Source organism: Sylvia atricapilla, chromosome 21 (assembly GCF_009819655.1).
Source record: "Sylvia atricapilla isolate bSylAtr1 chromosome 21, bSylAtr1.pri, whole genome shotgun sequence".
NCBI classification, from domain to species: domain Eukaryota; kingdom Metazoa; phylum Chordata; class Aves; order Passeriformes; family Sylviidae; genus Sylvia; species Sylvia atricapilla.
Window position 1 is genome coordinate 7,890,005 of NC_089160.1, and position 16,898 is coordinate 7,906,902.

Here is a 16,898-nt window from a genome sequence, read left to right on the forward strand (position 1 = left end):
CAAAGCCTGGGAGTTCTAGATACTTAGCCTACATTTGAAATGTAGAACACTCACTGCTCCCCTGAGCCAATCACTGCCCCTGTCTCCCATCAGCAAGTGTCCTGCCTTTTTTTTTTGTTTGTTTGTTTTTTTTTGTTTTTTTTTTTTTGTTTCCCCTAGACTAACCTGGAAAGACTGAATTTTTCCAGTCTCCTGTGCAGTTTTCAGCTTGTGCTTCTAGTGGGAGTAGCCATGGCAGCAGAGGGTACTGTGTGTCCAGCAGTGCTGGGTTATCTGGAGCATAACTTTCCTGGAAAAGACCTGCTGAAAACACAGAATGCTGCTCCCAGCACATCCACAAGAGGAATTGACTTACACAGCAGAGGACAAAATGCTGCAGACTTCAGAGTTGCTTCTGCAGCACGACATTTGTGTGTGAACATCTAGTTCAAGGCACAGAAATGCTGCTGCACTGCCCTCTGTGCTCATTTCAGGTTGTCCTTGGACTGCAAAAGTTTAAGAAGTTTAAATCCCACCTTAGCAGTGACTAGGATGTTGAAGGAAGCCTTTTCCTCTTAATAGGATTTCTAGAGGGACTGAACAGTAGAACCTTTGGGTTTTTTAACCCTAGAACAGTGTAAATCCAGCCTAGGCACAGGATTGCTAAATCCTGGGTTTAGGGTTAAAACTAGTACTGCTTTAGAAAAATTGCATTTTTTCACTCATTGTTGGAATTTATGGTGCCCAAACTGCAGCAGCTTCCAAGAGCTGGGCCTGGGCAGGGGGCAGGGAAGGGTGAGGATTGCTGTGCTCCTGCTGAGCTGGCAGTGCTGCAGTCACAGCTCTGCCAAAGCCACACCGTGCCCTCGAGTGGCTGCAGCACGTCCCCAACAGCTCAGACCTGCCAGGTGCCTGCTGAGATTGACTAAAATAGCCCAAATCGAGGTGATTAATTACGAGAGTAAAAGCTTCTGCAAACACAGAACAGACATCAGGAAAAGAGCCTTAACTAGAGCTGAAGGGGTGTCCAGAGCTGCACCGTGCTCAGGTGGTGTTAAAAACTATTTTAAGGCTCCAAGGATCAAAGCAATGTTTTCCTTTTTGAATAATAAAGCTGCAAACACAAACTTTTACCTGTAGTTTAATGTTTATATAGTGATGGATAGCACCTAGAGGCCCCAACCAACATTTGAGCCCCCTCAATGTCTCTGCCCCAAGGAGCTTACAGTCTAAGCATCAAGAAGCAGGAGAGAATAATAATAACCACGATTTCTTTTATAGATGGTAACTCCAATCCAACACAGGTAAAGTGAGTTACCTGCTCTAAGGCACAGAAGGTGTGGTAGGAATCAACCCAACATCTCTTGAATCTTTGCTGCAGATCTCAAATTAAAAGATGTTCCTTCATGTCTAGACCACTTTTCTCTTAAGAAAATGTCACCCCTTTGGAATTCTGTGCCTGAAGCTGAATAAAGTTCAGGATTTGTCCAGGGCAGGGCCAGAGCTGCAGGGACAGAACAGAGAAGGGAGCTGGCACAAGCACAGCTTTACATAGTTCACTTTTCTGTGGTCACCTCACAGCTTTGGGCCCTGAAGCTGCCACAAGACCAGCAGGTCTGGGTGCTCACCTTAACCTGGAATAGGATCTCCTGTCTGGGTTTTACATCTGCAAGAGAAGCCCAGATCTTCCAGAGAAGCACCAGTCATGCACTGCTTTACTCAACAGGATCTGCTTTATCCCACAGCCCCACATGTGAACCCTCTGCTGGTAAACAGGAGATGGGAAGGTTGGGAGGGCCCTTTCCCCTGAGCTCCGGCACCTTAGCATCTTTTATAGATTCTCCTGCTGGTTTTGGGCTAGGGATTGGCTGCTGTGTTCATTCCAGGCTTCTGCAGAGCCAGCAGCAAGGGAAGGGCTGGTGTTCACATGAAGAGACTTCACTGTTTATTTCAGCTTTGGTAACAAGTTCCTGACTTGGAGGTAGCAGCAGGTTCAGTTTCTTACTACATGCATCAGCAAACCAATTTGAGCTGAAAGATGCACATTGCTGAATTCCCACTCTCTACCAACATATATAACTGCAGCTAATGGAAAAAAAAAAAAGACAAAGCTATTATTTTGCACTTTAAACTAAAGAACTTCAGTTTCATACTTAGTTGAAAGCTTTAGAAATCAGCACCAATCTCATTGTATATCACTGCCACCTGCTTAAGTCACCAGTCCTATGTCTTTTGTCCAATGTGTAAAACAAGGAGAGGGCAGATGCTCTGTGTTTACAGGGACAACTGGAAGGTGAGAACAAACAGCCATTAGCAGATCAATTACTGAACAGGAGCCAATAAACAAATACACATCACCTGTAGAGAGCAGTAGGTTACTTCACAAGTCAGCTTGTATTGACAGCCGGGTGGCAATATACAATGGAAATACTGAAGTATTGTCACTTGCCAGAGTCCTGCATTGTCAGGGAGCTCTTTGTACACGAGGTGAATGAAGGGCTCTGACCAGAGGAGCTGAACAGTCATGCAGACAGAAGGGAGCACTTTCCAGCTATTGCACAAGTAGTGACACTCTTAAGACACACAGAGGATTCTTACAAACTGACACCAGGACTGGGTGCACCATCCTTCAGGGCCTTATGTGAACTATACATACACAGGAGTTGCTGTATACTGTGAATACATTGGGGATGTGTATAAATTCACAGAAGATTAAAAGACTAATTGGTAAATAGGAAGGTTTCCACCAACTCATCCTTTATTTTATTGAGAAGGTTTCTTAGCGTGGATATTATTTTGGATAAAACATAAGACACCACTTCAGAGTTGAAGTTTCGTGGAAGGATCATCCTAAATGCTTTGGTAACTGGATATTCCCAAAGGACAGGTTTGGTTAAACCAAACTGATTACTAAAAATGTGAATGGGACTTTGTATTCTTAAAAGAAGGATATAGGATATGGCTAATAATTTCACATATTTTCACAAAATAAAAAACCCCTTTTCAAGTGGATTGGGATTTCTAAGAACAAATAAAACCACTTGGTAGTATGGTGTACAACATGTAAAACACTGATCAAAATTACTTCAGAATAATTGTGCATTCCCCAAATCAGGTTGGCAACTGAGGAAGGAAATGAAAAATTAAAATTAATAAGTTGGCATAAGAGGGGTAAATTCTCTCTGTACCACAGGTTTCATAATAAAATACTGTCTTATCTTTAAATTTTAGACATAAGGATTTTTATATCAGTCTGGTTCGTTTCTAGATGACTGAAAGTTTAGATTAAAAAGGTGTTTACACAATATACACATTTCATTACTTACAAAGAGAAATAAGCTTAAAATTTCATATTAAAAATACAGTAGGGTTAGTAGCACCATGAAAAAAATGTTTTTCAAAACTGCAGTCTCATTACTTTAAACATACTCAGTGCGTCATGTTCTTCTCTATTCTCTTGGTTGATCAAAAAGGTGCCATTTTGGTACAGGGAGAGAAATGAAAAATGTCATCTTCTGATCCTTTGTGAACCTCGAGTGTTCTGTTCTGTTTCCAAGAGGTCAATTCTTTCATCTTAGTCCCGCTGTCACACACGTACTGAACAGCCCTCAGTTTGGCACTTGAGTGAGGTACACTTGACTTTGCATGGTTAAAACAGTTTGGGTTTGTGGGTTTTATTTTCTTTTCTTTCTGCACAGTAGCACCATTGTTGCAGCTGGAAGACAGTGCATCTTAGGGACTTTCAACTGTTTTATAAAACATTCCTCCAAGATGTTACGTCTTCTTCATGCAAACTTGACAGCGACTAATCCGCGTCCTCAAGTCTCCAGCTTTCAGTGTCTCTGACTGAGGTTTGCTGGGGACAGACACAAGGGAAAGGTTGGATTAAGTTTTTCTCTTTACTTCTTTCAACTTCTACTCGATTCACTGGTCCATGTAAAACTTCAGTGTGTGCGCAGGGAATGAATCCTGAATGGGTTTTTCTAAGAGGGATCATTCTGTCTGTCCCCAGCTCCAGGTGACAGATGCTCAGCTGTGGCAGTGTCTCAGTGTCCCCAAGGTCTGCTCAGCACCTGTCTCAGCCTGGCAGGTGATGGAGCACAAGCACAACCCGAGGGGAAGGTGAATTGTTACATTTGAGACTATTTCTGGGGTCTGTTTCTGCCCTTTGGGTTTTTTCAGTTAAAAACGCATAAAAAGTACTGGCACTGTCAGAGCTGTATTTCACTGGTAGCTTTACCAAATGATTTATTTTTATTTTGAAAGGGTAACAAGATGGGAGATTAATATAATTAGTGTAATATGTGTGTACACAAATGCTTAAAAGTTTCTTTAAAAAAATAGAAGGAAGGAGGAAGTTGTTTTAATTGGAGGGAGAAAACAGAAACAGAAATCACAAAGGGTGCATGGCAGTTACTAATGGGAAGTTTTCACTGGTTAATTACTGATAATCAGCTACCCAGAAAACTGAAGAGGGCTACATTATCACATCAAATACTCTGATATGAACCTTTGCCTTAAAAGGTTTAAGTAGAGTTTATCTTGCCTTTCACTTCCCTTGTATATCTCTGAACTACCTTTCCAAATGTTCGAGTTTATTGAAAGGCTTGGCAAGAAAAAAAAAAAATCAAAATTTGGGCTCCAAATATAGTAAACACAGGAGGACTGCTTTCACAGGAGATACTACAACAAAATGTGAATAAGGATAGACACAAAAAGAATCTGGCTCCTTGCAAACCAGAATGCGCCCTAGCAAGTTTTTACATAATATTAAAGGCTTACCAAAGAAATACTTGAAAAACTGGTTGTGAGGGGGAAAACAAGCTAAATTATTTTCCTATACCCCTGTAAACAAATCTCTTTTGGTCTTTGGAATAAATCCTGTTTCCAAAGCGTTTGCTCTGGAATAAAGCAATAGACAAGAAGCAGGTTTTCTTACCTGAACATTTCTGCCACCTCTACAGTTGCCAGCCAGAAACTGTAAGAATTGGCATAATAATTACAGGTGCCCCGACCGTGGCACTCGATGAACGGCGCCGAGCGGAATTCCTCCAGACAGGATCCAGGAGATGCCAGGGCCTGCCCAGAGCCCTCTGCTCCAGCACTCGTGTGCTGGTGGAGGAGAGGAGACACACACAAGGATGTCAGGTGGGGAGAATGGAATAGCACAGCAGGCAGCTGTGAAAAGCCACTGCTCGCTCTGGGCAGGGAGAACGTGGGGTCAGACACCTCCATGAACAGCAGAGATGCTGGGTACTGTCAGTCTGGGCTGGCTTGGTTAGTGACTGAAGGGAAAAGCTGTCAAATGACAACCCCTGCAGCCCTTATCAGTGTCCTCAAGGACAAGGGTGGGCAGTAGCTGCTTCAGGAGAAGGAGGCAGTTCTTACCATCATGAAGGAGTAACCAATCCAGAGGGAGTCCCAGCCTGGAGGACACGAAGGGATCTGAATGGTCTGACTGTGCACAGCTATCACCATGGCAGGAGCTTCACACACAACACACCTGGACACAGGGGAGGGACCAGAGAAATGTGCTGTTAAAATATCACTGGAGTATGTTTTATTAAGGATTCTTACACTGAAAAAGGGAACAGAACTCACCTGCGAGAGGCTCGCCTATTAATCTACACTTCTATTTCTCATGTATTTTGTAACTGCAATATGAGTATTTTAAAGCTCAAATCTGTCTATTTTCACTATATTGGGTAAAATACTGAAGCAGTTCCTGAAACAAAAACTGGAAGCTCAAAGTCCCCAGGTGAGTGCCTTAATCCTGAAACCAATGGCTCCCACGTTCTCTTTCCTGTCCATGGTGATCTGGCACTGCTGGCTACAGAGATGGCTTGGTTTGAGAAGAGCTTCTACAGCCTCCTATCACTGCTGCAGGGACATGAACCTCTGCAGACAATATTTGAAAACAAGCTATTTTTCTAGTCTCTCCCAGAACAAAACAGGACAGGTTCATCTCTCAATCCCCAGCCTGCACGTTGGGAACACGTGGCTAAGATGTGCTGTTTATCCAGACATCAGAAGAGAGCTGCTTTGCCTCACCTGCTGATGAAGGGCTGGATGCTTTGCCCAGTCAGGGGCTCCATGCTCATGGGCATCGACTCTGGGGTTGACAGCCAGTAGGAATAGTCATTCCTTGAGGCAAAGTTACAGACATTGTTGATGTTGCAGAACATGAAGGGCATGGTGCTGAAACGTCTAAGACAGCTCCCAGCAGTACCTGCAGAGTGAGACACAAACAGCCAGTTTTCACTTCATTGCTTTTTAGAGCAATGCTTTGACAACTGTACTTGTGGAGCCTTCCTCTGCCTCCTGTGAGTGCACAGCAAGTGCTATCAGATTGTCACACGGGGGAAAACTTCACTTCTCCATTTTGGTTTACATTCTTTCATCCTGAATTAGATAGCAAATCCTAATGTGCAATCCCCATCCTCAGCTAGGAAATCTTCCAGCCTGCTTCAGAGAACCCAAGTATTTAAAAATGCAGCTCAATGTTTCCTGTTAAAGAGAGAGCAAACAGAACATCTCACCCAAATCCTGGCCATGTGCTCTCTCATTTCCTTGCACGTACAGAAGAGAGAATCCATCATAAATTCTTGATGTTCCCTGTGGGCACAGTGGTGTATCCCTGGTCTGGCTGTGCCGAGTTATAAGGAATCCATGAGCAACAGAAGCTGTTCCAGGAGGACCAGGTGGGCCCTGTAAGCCATCAGGACCAGGAGGTCCTTGTATGCCGCGTGATCCTGTTCACATGAGAGAAACAGAACACACAGTATGGATCAACACCATTGATTAACACCTCTTCTAGGACCAATTTAGCTCTGAAAGGCTGTTAGTCTCAATTATGATTGAGTGCTTGTATGTTAGGGACCTGGTACTTGCTAACTCTGTCTTCCTCGATTTTTTTTTTTTTTTTTCATTTAAGCTTGGTTGAATCAGGGAGATTGTCAGGTGGTTTAACTTCTCTGTGTTGCAGAGTTAAATCCTCTCAGGGCTGTCAGGCACTGTGTAACTGCACAGGACACAGCAGCCACTGGAATGACTTCAATCACCTTCCCAGTTCCAGAACTTATCTGCATGTGTCTTCATAGCATAAACACCATACCTGGTTGGCCTGGAAGCCCTCTCTCTCCTTTTCGTCCTGCTGGACCATCAAAGCCAGGAAGTCCATCTCTCCCTGGGTCACCAGGAAGCCCAATTGGACCTAGAACACACAAAAGCAGAAATTAAATAAAAGCTCTTGAAACCTCCGAGTTGTCAATGACTTAAGTGTTGTTTTTTTCTGATACACAAGAGAAGAAAAGCCCATTAAACCAGACGAGTATCTGGTGGAATCCTGTGTTTATCTGTTAGCTCTTAACCTGCATTTCTCTCAGTCACTGAGCTCTGCAGCCCGTGCCATGGCACTGCCACCTGCACTCAGATCCATTCTGGTCATCTCTGCAGCCACCTTGGGTCTCACCTGGCAATCCCTGTGGCCCTGGCAGTCCAGGGGGCCCTTTGGAGCCAGGCTGTCCTGGAGGACCAGGGGAACCAGGATCACCTTTGACAACAATGCTCCGGCCGATGGTACCTGGTAAGCCTGGTGGCCCTGAGAGAAGGAAGAGTGGAATTAGATAAACCAAGGGGGAAGACAGCATGAGAAACAGCTTCTTTATTTCAAAGTCAGATGCCAAGAGCTCTGCACACATTGCAAAAAAAGAATAAGTAGGACAAAAAAGTACTCTTAGTAACCCCCTTTCACAGGAGTTAATCCATATAGACTGGCTACAGGGTCTAAAATATTTTAGAATTACTTGTAGGGGATAAAAAGTACAGGTTGGAATTGTGTTGAAGATCTTGCTCACTTCACTTTGGTGGCTAATTCCACTGAAGTCTTACATCTAAGTAAAAAGTGGTAATGGCAGGGAGCAGAAGTGGCAGTGCCAGCACCCAGGACTCTTACCTGGTGGGCCTGGCAGTCCCTGGCTGCCCGTGAGGCCAGCGGGTCCTGCAGGTCCAGTGGGACCCTTCATACCTGAAACATCAAATGCACACAGTTACCCAGTGAAAGGACATGCTGTTCTCCAAAGTCTGCTGCAGGAATGGCCTGAACAGGCTGTTACTGTGTCTGGAGGGTTCAGCTCCAAATGCTGGTTAAATACCTGGGAATCCTGGAACGCCTGGAACCCCGGGGTCACCCTTCATTCCATTCAGACCTGGACGACCAGGATCCCCCTGGAGAGAAGAGCCTCACGTTATTCCCTCATCTCAGCAGTTCCAGAGAGCCAGGAGCAGGTGGCTGGGGACAACCAGACACACTGGGGGCTCTGGGGGGCTGTCAGGGAGTGGAACATGAGGCTGCATCCACAGCTCCTGCTCCCATGGGAATACCGCAGGGACATCCTGCCTGGACACTGGGACAGCTGAGGAAAAGATCCTCCTCCTTGCTACAGGACAGGGTCTTAGCTGCCATATTTTAGCTTTTATTTTATTATGTTAAACTGCATGTTCCACCCAAATATATTCCATTTTTATTGCATTTAAAAATTAGCTAAGGGAAAACTTCATTTCCTGTCCTACCTGGCGTCCAGGTGGTCCTTGATCTCCCTTTGGACCAGTCAGGCCAGGTGGACCAGGTGGACCTGGGTTCCCTTTTTCCCCTTTAAGTCCTCCACTGCCTGGTGGCCCTCGTGGACCTTCTGGGCCTGGGGGACCTTAACATTGCAGAACAAATATGCACACATCAGTATATATCATTCATTCTCCCCAAGTTTGTACCTTCAGTGTTAAAAAAATAAATAAAAAAAAATGCTTAATTTAGGGTAAACTAAAAGGAAAACCAATAAGAGAAACTATTTGCACTACCCAAATCAGGAAGCAATGCCCCTTATCTAGCTGATGAAGCAGGTCTTTGCAAAGGCAGTGCAGCTCACCTGCATCAGCAGCTTCCTGGTGACCACACCAGTGCCTTTACTAGGAGCCAAGAAACCCAGAATTAGATGGTGCAAATATCCTCTCTGCTGCCCTGCATTACATTCACCATTCCTTCAGTGCTTCTTAACAGCCTGAATTCCTTTTGTAAGCTCCTCTCAACACTTAACACAGTACAGTGTAAACAGTGCAGTGCTGCTTTTTGTTAGAATTTGCCTTACCTGTTCAGGAGCACACCTGTACTGTCTCCTGACTGTTGGGCAGCAGGAAGCTCTGCCTCGCCTCCATAACAACCTGAGTTGCAGAAACTTCCTTAAATTGAGTGACTCTCCCTCCAAGCGATTTTTTTTAATCTTTAGTAGACTTACACTGTGTAAATCTAATAGAGAAACTGGGCTGGTCTTTAAATATTTTGCCTTTGCTACAGCCAGATTAAACCAAAGCAAAGCAGTGGGTATAAAAGAAACTTTGGTATCTGAAGAACTGAAAGATGAGACCTCCACCTTTGTCCCGCCATATAAATGGATGTAGCCAGTATGAATTTGTGGTAAAATATACCCTCAGCATGGGCAGCAACAGCTAATAACATTTTACAAGTTAGAGCTCATAATTGGATTAACAAAAGGATTTTTTTGCAGGACAGTGCTATGACATTCTCTTGTAGTACAAATCTAACAACATTTATCAATTTTCAGTCCTCCTGCAACCTTGAATAACTTAACATGTCCTTTGACATCCTCACAGTCTCTACCCAATGGATAAATTTGATGATTTGTATTTCTGCATGCAAATTTGAGTATGGAATTCCTTCCCTTTTTAAATCAACAGCAATTTTGTACCAGATTTCACACACATCCTGTAGCAGTTTCAGCTACAGAAAACATCCCATCATGGGAGGATTTTTTGTGTCCATTTTGTTCTCTTATACTGGTATGGTACTGTACACATGCAAAATAATACCAGGTTACCATCTGGGGCATGCTACTCAAACACACACAAAAACAGCCCTCCAAAAGACAATCCCAGTGGAAAACATCCGTTTGTCTTACATCAAGTGCAACAAAACAAATTGCCCGAGTGAAGAGTCTAACCTGGAGGCCCTGGAAGGATCAGAGTTCACCAAAGCCCAATGATCGATGTTAGAAGGGTCAGACATCACACAGTACAAAACAAGATTACTAGTTAGAAATAGCACAGGTGACAGCATATACACTACACAACAACCCATTCCACCAGCATATTTGGTATTTACAGTATAATCCACATGCATGCATAAAACCACAGGTGAATACACAAACATAGGTATTTTCAGATACAAGTTATTCTGGTGACTAGGCTCTACTGAAACTAATTTGACACTTCATTTAACAGCAAACTTAAAGCCTTACTAGAGAACATATTATTGCTTCAGCATTACAGCTAGGGCCTACAGTTAGTCCTGCTCACAATAGGGTTTGGACTATGCAACCATTTCACTGACAATATTCAGCCTCACAGGGCTCAGAGCTTGGCAAATTGGTGAATTGTGAATTACAACTTCCTCTTGTACAAAAAATTCTGCTTTGGGCAGGGGGGAAGCGTGACTAACTTATCACCACCCATCAGGTAAGAGCTTCAACTATCTGTGAATACAGTTCCAGGGCTGAAAATTAGGCTTATGCCCCTCTTTCAAAGTGTGAGCAGGATTGACATGGATCAACAGGGCTGCAAATGCTGCAAGCAAAAATACAGCAGACCTTGCAAATTTAGAATTTGCTGTCTTTACTACTGTCTTTAAAATTATTTTGTCTTGATAAAAATATTTCAAGATGCTAATTTACCTGCTCAATGTTATATGGAGAATGGCATGTGATAATATCCTTAGAAAAAGGATTTAAATGTCCTTTCTCAAAAGATAAACTGGTTGTCCCTACAATGCCACTAAGTTAATATATTATTTTAGCTCTTGTGCCACTTGCATATTTCATGTCAGTGAAATGATTTAAATATATCAACACATCACCATGCAATTTCCAGCTAATAACTACAATAAATACACACATCAGGTTTACTTTACAGCACTATTTCTTATATTTGGTAAATTACTTTAAATACTAACTGCAATACAGTTGTTAAAAATAATGACACGGACATTTCATTGTTACTGTTAAATACTTATAAACTGTATTTCACTGATAGGTAGGTTTTGCTATGATTTATAAATCGGTCCTACACGTGTTCATTGAATTCTGGCTGATCACAGTCCCAGGGTGGAACAAAACGTGGTGCAATTGCTCAGTTCCTCTCACACCCCATGATGGCAGTTCTTTAAAACTGTGGTTACTGCATGGTAACCACAGTTAAATTAAAAGGTAAAGCCACATTTCCTTTTTTGACATGGCTGAATAAAGATAGGATTCAAACATCACATTTGCTACCTCGTGGTGCTTAGGACAGCAGGCTGAAAACTAAAAATTTATTCCTTTATTAAATTTTCATGGCAGTTCTTTGCTGCCTGAAAGTCATCATAGCAAAACCTAAAGACACCATTATTATTAAATAGATACACCAAGTCATTTTCAGTCTAGACACAGATGTCAAAATCTTCCCAAGTGCCAGTTTGTGCTCCATGCTGATACACTAAAGTTACAAGAAATGTCTGGGAATGACTGTTCTCACCAATTCTGTCCCACTGCCCCAATGCAGGGAGGGCACTGTGAGCTTTATTTTCATTAAATAGTTGTGAAAGGAAGAATTTTCCTCATTTCCTCTAAATGGGCTGGTGGAGCAAAACAATGGAAATGAGGATTCCTCTGCACTGAAAACTTAAAAGGCTCTAAGTTGGGGATCTAAAGCATCACTGTTAGTCTATATAAATTTTCCTATAGATACTGTTGGTATAAAAAAAGCATCTAATTTATTTAAGTCACTTGAGAGTGTCCAAAATCAACAGTAGCAGGTGCTACAAAAATGACTACTGTCACTTGCCCAAGCTGCAACACACAATTATGCAGCAAGGCATGGGAGGACAATGCAATGTGCTTTCTTTTTTTAAAAAAAAGCTGAAAATCAGAATATATTCTTTCCAACTGCACTGAGGGGAAAAAAAAAAAAAAGGCTAAAACAAGTTTCACAGCTGGGGACACTTCATAAAAACTTTGCAAATCTAGATCCACATGGTCTTCCACCATGGGCAGAGCAACTGTGTCCTTCCAGTGTCAGTCCCACAAAAACATGGTAGAGGTGGCTGAAATCCAACTCTGAGCTTTTTTTTTTTCCCCACCACAAATTAAAAGGTATGTCTGAAACATGACTCTGCATATCTACATTTAGACACTACAAAAGTAATACATTCATTTTCATGCAAAGTTATTATTTTGGAGTTACAGGGCTAACCTGAGGGACCTGGGAGTAGGGGGTCAGAATTCACCAAGGTCATCATTAGAACAAGGGGAAAAATATCAAAATTGTTAGAAATATCAACAAACTAACATATTCAACTAAACCTTTCTTTTTAGATTTAGCTCAATATTCCTTTACATACAGTATGCAAAACACCAAACTATTATTGTTCATAGCAAGGAAAATAGACATGTGGAGTACCAGCAGTGTTCTGTTGCCCTGGAAATTGGCTTAATTTCATAATGAATTAATAAATCTGTCCCAATACCATCTCTCAATGTTTATTTTAGGGGTAACTCAACTGGAGTCAGAGAGCTACATCATGTTTGACTTCATCTCTTTTACTAATCTTAGAATATACCCAGAAGTCAACAACAAACAGTACATGCAAACAGCTTCTGGTTTTATTTCTGTCCCTGGAAGGGGTAATTTGACAGCCACACAGCTGCTTTTATGAGTAACTGCCTTATGTTGAAATGTTACAAAATCAGCATTCCAACAATAGACTCTGTTATCATTGGAAACAAAAGGCTGGAGTGCTGATTGTACCAGAACTGCAATAATAGTTTGGTTTATCCACATTAGTTCACACATAACTGAAGAAAACAAATGCTTCACTTTATACACTGCATGCAACAAAAATGGAAAGAGAAAGAAGAGAAAGAGAGAGAGAGAACATGGCTGAGCAGAACCTCTCTGGTTGTTTTCCCTGCTCAGAAACCTGCACAAAATGAGTCCCACCATTGCTCCACCTTCCCAGCTGATCAGAGTCAGTAAACACTGGCTTTAGACAGGGAAGTGTGCACAGGATGAGCAAATGCTCAAAACCCCAATGCTACAGCAGAGCAGAGAATCTCAGTTGGTACTTTTATTACACCTCACAGGTCTGCTTAGCCTGCTTTAAGACTTCTTTAAAGTTTGGAGATATCCTCTGTATAAGAAACTTCTAAAAATGAAAGCCTATACTTTTATGGACCAATCACTACCCTGGGCCAAAATTTTAATTGCTGCACTATAATAAACAAAGGAATTAAGAGAAAGTCAAAAGCAAACTGGGGCTCCAAATGTGCTGCAGGGGTGCTCCACTGCCTGGTTGGAGCCCCTGGGGGACAGCAGGGAGTCAGTTCCTGCAGGAAAAAGGGGAAAGGCTGCACTCCTCATCCCACTAACCAACTAGGAAACCAGGAATTGGGATTATTAACCCACAGGGTGGTTGTTCCACATCAGTCACACACAAAGCAGGTTTAGGATGAAACATAGCAGAGGTATTTTTACTGGGACTAAAAGAAAACCTCATTATACCGGCAAACAGCACCCCAGTTCTAAGGTGCTATAGATTAAATCCAAACGTTTATAATGAGTCATTTTTTTAAATGCACAGTTAGGGTATGAGTTCATAGCCTACTCTGCAAAAGAAAAAACTCATATTGCCATTGATAATAACATATGATTCAATTCCAGCTCTAGGGAAAATATTTTGATGAAATTGCATTCAAAATACATTATTCAGTGTGACTGCCTCCTCTTGTGTCAGAAGCAACCATGCCATGAGGAAAAAGCAAACCTTTAAATCTTTCCAAGTGTATACTGCAAAGCTAAACTCTCCCTTGATACCCAAAAATCAACAATATCTGTGTTGCAGCTATTTTACTAATGTACTAATTCCAAACTAACTTTCCTCAGAAAAGTCTTTAAATAAAAGAATAATTTGAGGGCAATAAATAAAAATATTACTTCACCATTAATATGCAAAGGAAAAAAATCCCTGTCATCAACCAATGGTTGGTTTGAAAGCAGTCTCCTTTAGGGAGAATATCAAGTCTGTTATGTGAGATGAATCTTAGACATAGCAAAGTATTTCTGGATTAAACATCAGCAATAAGCTTGAGCTGGAGCTGTGGCAGGTTCATTTAAATTAGATTTCTTCAAGAGCAGTACCTAGATGCAAGTAAAGATTCTATGACACAAAATAGAAATCAAATTCCACCACAGGCCAGGTAGTTGCTCAGCAATGTTAACTCAGTGGAGTGTTTTCTCATTCCCAGAATTAGTTGGTGCAGGAATAAAATGCAAACATGGGATGTGAAGATGAACACAGCACGATGGAGTCCACGGGAGCCACGGGACACAATGGAGCAATGACTTGTGTTACATGGCCTGGAGATGAGGAGCAGCATCCAATCTGATCATGCTGGGGGTGCTAGTGGGAAGTGGATTGCCATGACTCTTAGAATGATGGGGTTTGTTACTGTTGGTGCTTTGTGTGACGTTTGCTGCTCGTGTGACAACACCGCAAAGGTCTCGGATGTTCAGAGGTCGTGTCGTGCTTGTCAGTGATTATTGGGGCAGCATGCTGAGAACCTCCCGCCTGGAACACCTTTGATTTTTGCTGCCAGGCATCAGAAATTGACAGAAACTGGTTTACTGATAGATACTGAGGGGGTTTTGGCAACAAAATTCTCTGGTTGCACACACACCTCTGTGCCGTGAGGCTTGGCCTCATCCTTCCGAATAAATGGAGCCAATTTAAAGGCTGATGACCTACCAGCAAAACATCAAAGCACTGGCAGATGTTCACAGGGATGGATCATGCTCTTACCTGGCCTTCCTGGAACACCTGGTGGGCCAGGGCTACCTTTAGGACCTTCCAGAGGTGGCCCTGGTATTCCTGGTGGGCCCGGTGGACCCTGCAGACCAGGGAATCCCTGGAAACCTGGTTCTCCCTTCAGACCTGGAAGTCCAGGGGGTCCTGGTGGGCCAGGTAAGCCCAGCTCTCCTTTCTGCCCTGTAAAAAGCCATCTTTGTCAATATTGTTACAAATTGATATAAAGCCCAAAAGCCAACTGGCAAAGTCATTTTTGTCTCTTGCAGAAGGCACAAGTCTGGCCACAACTCCCCTTCACAGAGTGAGACTGTGAAATTAGCTGACATTCAGAAAAGAGTGAGGGCTAATAATTCTTGCAGGAGAAAGCTCATAACATGTTACAAAGTCTTACTGAGTCAGTGAGGCTCTAATTCATAAACATCCTTGGAGACTGTAAGCCTACAAATAAGGCTTTCTGTGAAGAAACCTGTCAGAATTAAGCCTTCATCCTTTTTTTTTTGAGATATTGCTGAAAATTAAGACATACTTGCAAAATATTCAAATAAGCCTGAGGAATTTAGGAGCTTTAATGCTGCCAGAGAGGAGCAATGTATCAAGAAACTCTATTTTCAAAGAAGCTTCATTTATCATCTGCTGTATCAATCATTTATTTACTGACACAAATCAGCCAAGTTCCACACAATGCAGTAGGCTATTGCTCTGTGTGCATTCATTCTGGCTGTATAATTGCTAATTTACAAAACACAGTGGTCAGTAATAAAATGTTTTTATTGCTGTGGTTAATTTAAAACAGTCTGCTGAGGAAAAAAAAATTACTTGTAGCTATAGCATTCATTAGTTACAGAAAATACAACACACCCTTCTTGGTTTTGGTGTGTAAGTGTATTTCACATGGAACCTTTTTAACAAAGGGCAAGAGAAAAGCTTTACCTGACAATCCTGGGAGTCCTGGAGGTCCTGGACGCCCAAAACCTGGTAGACCTGAAAAAAAAATAGATTTAGACAAAAATGAACATTTAGCTTTCAGGTCTCCACAATGGGAATATGAGGCTTAGAAAAATGGAAGTGTAGTTCACCTAAATAAGTGATTCCTTGAGATTATTTGGATTCTCATTCCCTCATCAGTCTTCCCCAAAGTTGGAGGTTTTGCTATTGAACACATCTGTAACTTTCATACGTGCTCCCATCCCCTCCCAATCCATGTTCTGTCAGGCATTCTGGGAGTTACTGTGTTTGCATTTTAGTTTGAAGACCTCTCTTTGGAGCAGGGATTTCACTGTTTATCCACTGAGCTGAAGCAATACAGCTACCATGGAAGACAGGAACAGGGGCTGGTGTTGAAGCCAGGCAATAAAATCCAGGAGAGCTGACTGAATTCTTGTCCTGTGCTTCCCTGGCAGCTCACCAGCACCCAGGAACCACAGCAGCAGCTCTGGAGGTGTAAAGGCAGCTCCGTGAAAGAAAGAATAGAGCAAGCAGGACGTGTCAGTGCAGAGTGAAGAGGAGGAAACAAGCAGAAGGACACCTCACCTGGTTCACCCTTCTGGCCCGCTGGGCCAGGGATTCCATCCCGACCAGGTTGTCCCTTCTCCCCTGAAGGACCAGGAGGGCCAGGACGACCAATGTCACCTAAGACAAGGACAGAACACATCAGCACAGTCTAAACTGCAGTAAAGAAAACCAGCACCCCCTTCAAAACAATCTGAATCTAAAGCTGTGGTGATGCAATAAAAGGTTTACTGGGGTGTAATCTTAAAATTAAACCTTTCTCTCTCTCTCCCCTGATAATTTAGAAAAGGCTTTTAGGCCTGTGAATTTTCAAGCAGACACTGTTTGCTAGAAATAGAATGCTTTCCTTTAGAATAAATTAGGATTTTGCTCCTATAAAAACAAGCTGGACCACTGGAATACTTGGCATAAATAAAGCTGGTAAGTACTGAAACAGTTAATTCATTAGCTGTTGAAACAAGAAGTTGACAGCAAATACAAGTCCTCAAAAGAAAGTCAAAAT

General features: G+C 42.4%; 1 protein-coding gene and 1 long non-coding RNA gene across 2 annotated transcripts in view; one reads left to right on the forward strand and one right to left on the reverse strand.

Moving 5' to 3' along the window:
• Positions 1 to 446: 446 nt before the first annotated feature.
• The window catches only part of COL4A5 (collagen type IV alpha 5 chain), a 68,233-nt gene continuing 51,781 nt past the window's right edge, over positions 447 to 16,898 (reverse strand). The window contains exons 39-51 of the mRNA XM_066334102.1: positions 16,418 to 16,516; positions 15,818 to 15,868; positions 14,882 to 15,067; positions 8,551 to 8,684; positions 8,133 to 8,205; positions 7,934 to 8,005; positions 7,451 to 7,579; positions 7,094 to 7,192; positions 6,519 to 6,731; positions 6,031 to 6,208; positions 5,368 to 5,482; positions 4,919 to 5,091; positions 447 to 3,835 (exon numbers count right to left, since the gene is read on the reverse strand). Coding sequence (XP_066190199.1) covers positions 3,754 to 3,835; positions 4,919 to 5,091; positions 5,368 to 5,482; positions 6,031 to 6,208; positions 6,519 to 6,731; positions 7,094 to 7,192; positions 7,451 to 7,579; positions 7,934 to 8,005; positions 8,133 to 8,205; positions 8,551 to 8,684; positions 14,882 to 15,067; positions 15,818 to 15,868; positions 16,418 to 16,516 — 1,604 coding nt within the window. The 3' untranslated portion in view covers positions 447 to 3,753. The remainder of the gene's footprint in view (positions 3,836 to 4,918; positions 5,092 to 5,367; positions 5,483 to 6,030; positions 6,209 to 6,518; positions 6,732 to 7,093; positions 7,193 to 7,450; positions 7,580 to 7,933; positions 8,006 to 8,132; positions 8,206 to 8,550; positions 8,685 to 14,881; positions 15,068 to 15,817; positions 15,869 to 16,417; positions 16,517 to 16,898) is intronic.
• Positions 7,442 to 16,429, forward strand: LOC136370600 (uncharacterized). The gene is made up of 3 exons (XR_010745208.1): positions 7,442 to 7,564; positions 14,328 to 14,522; positions 16,288 to 16,429. It is a non-coding gene; the product is annotated as an uncharacterized lncRNA (long non-coding RNA).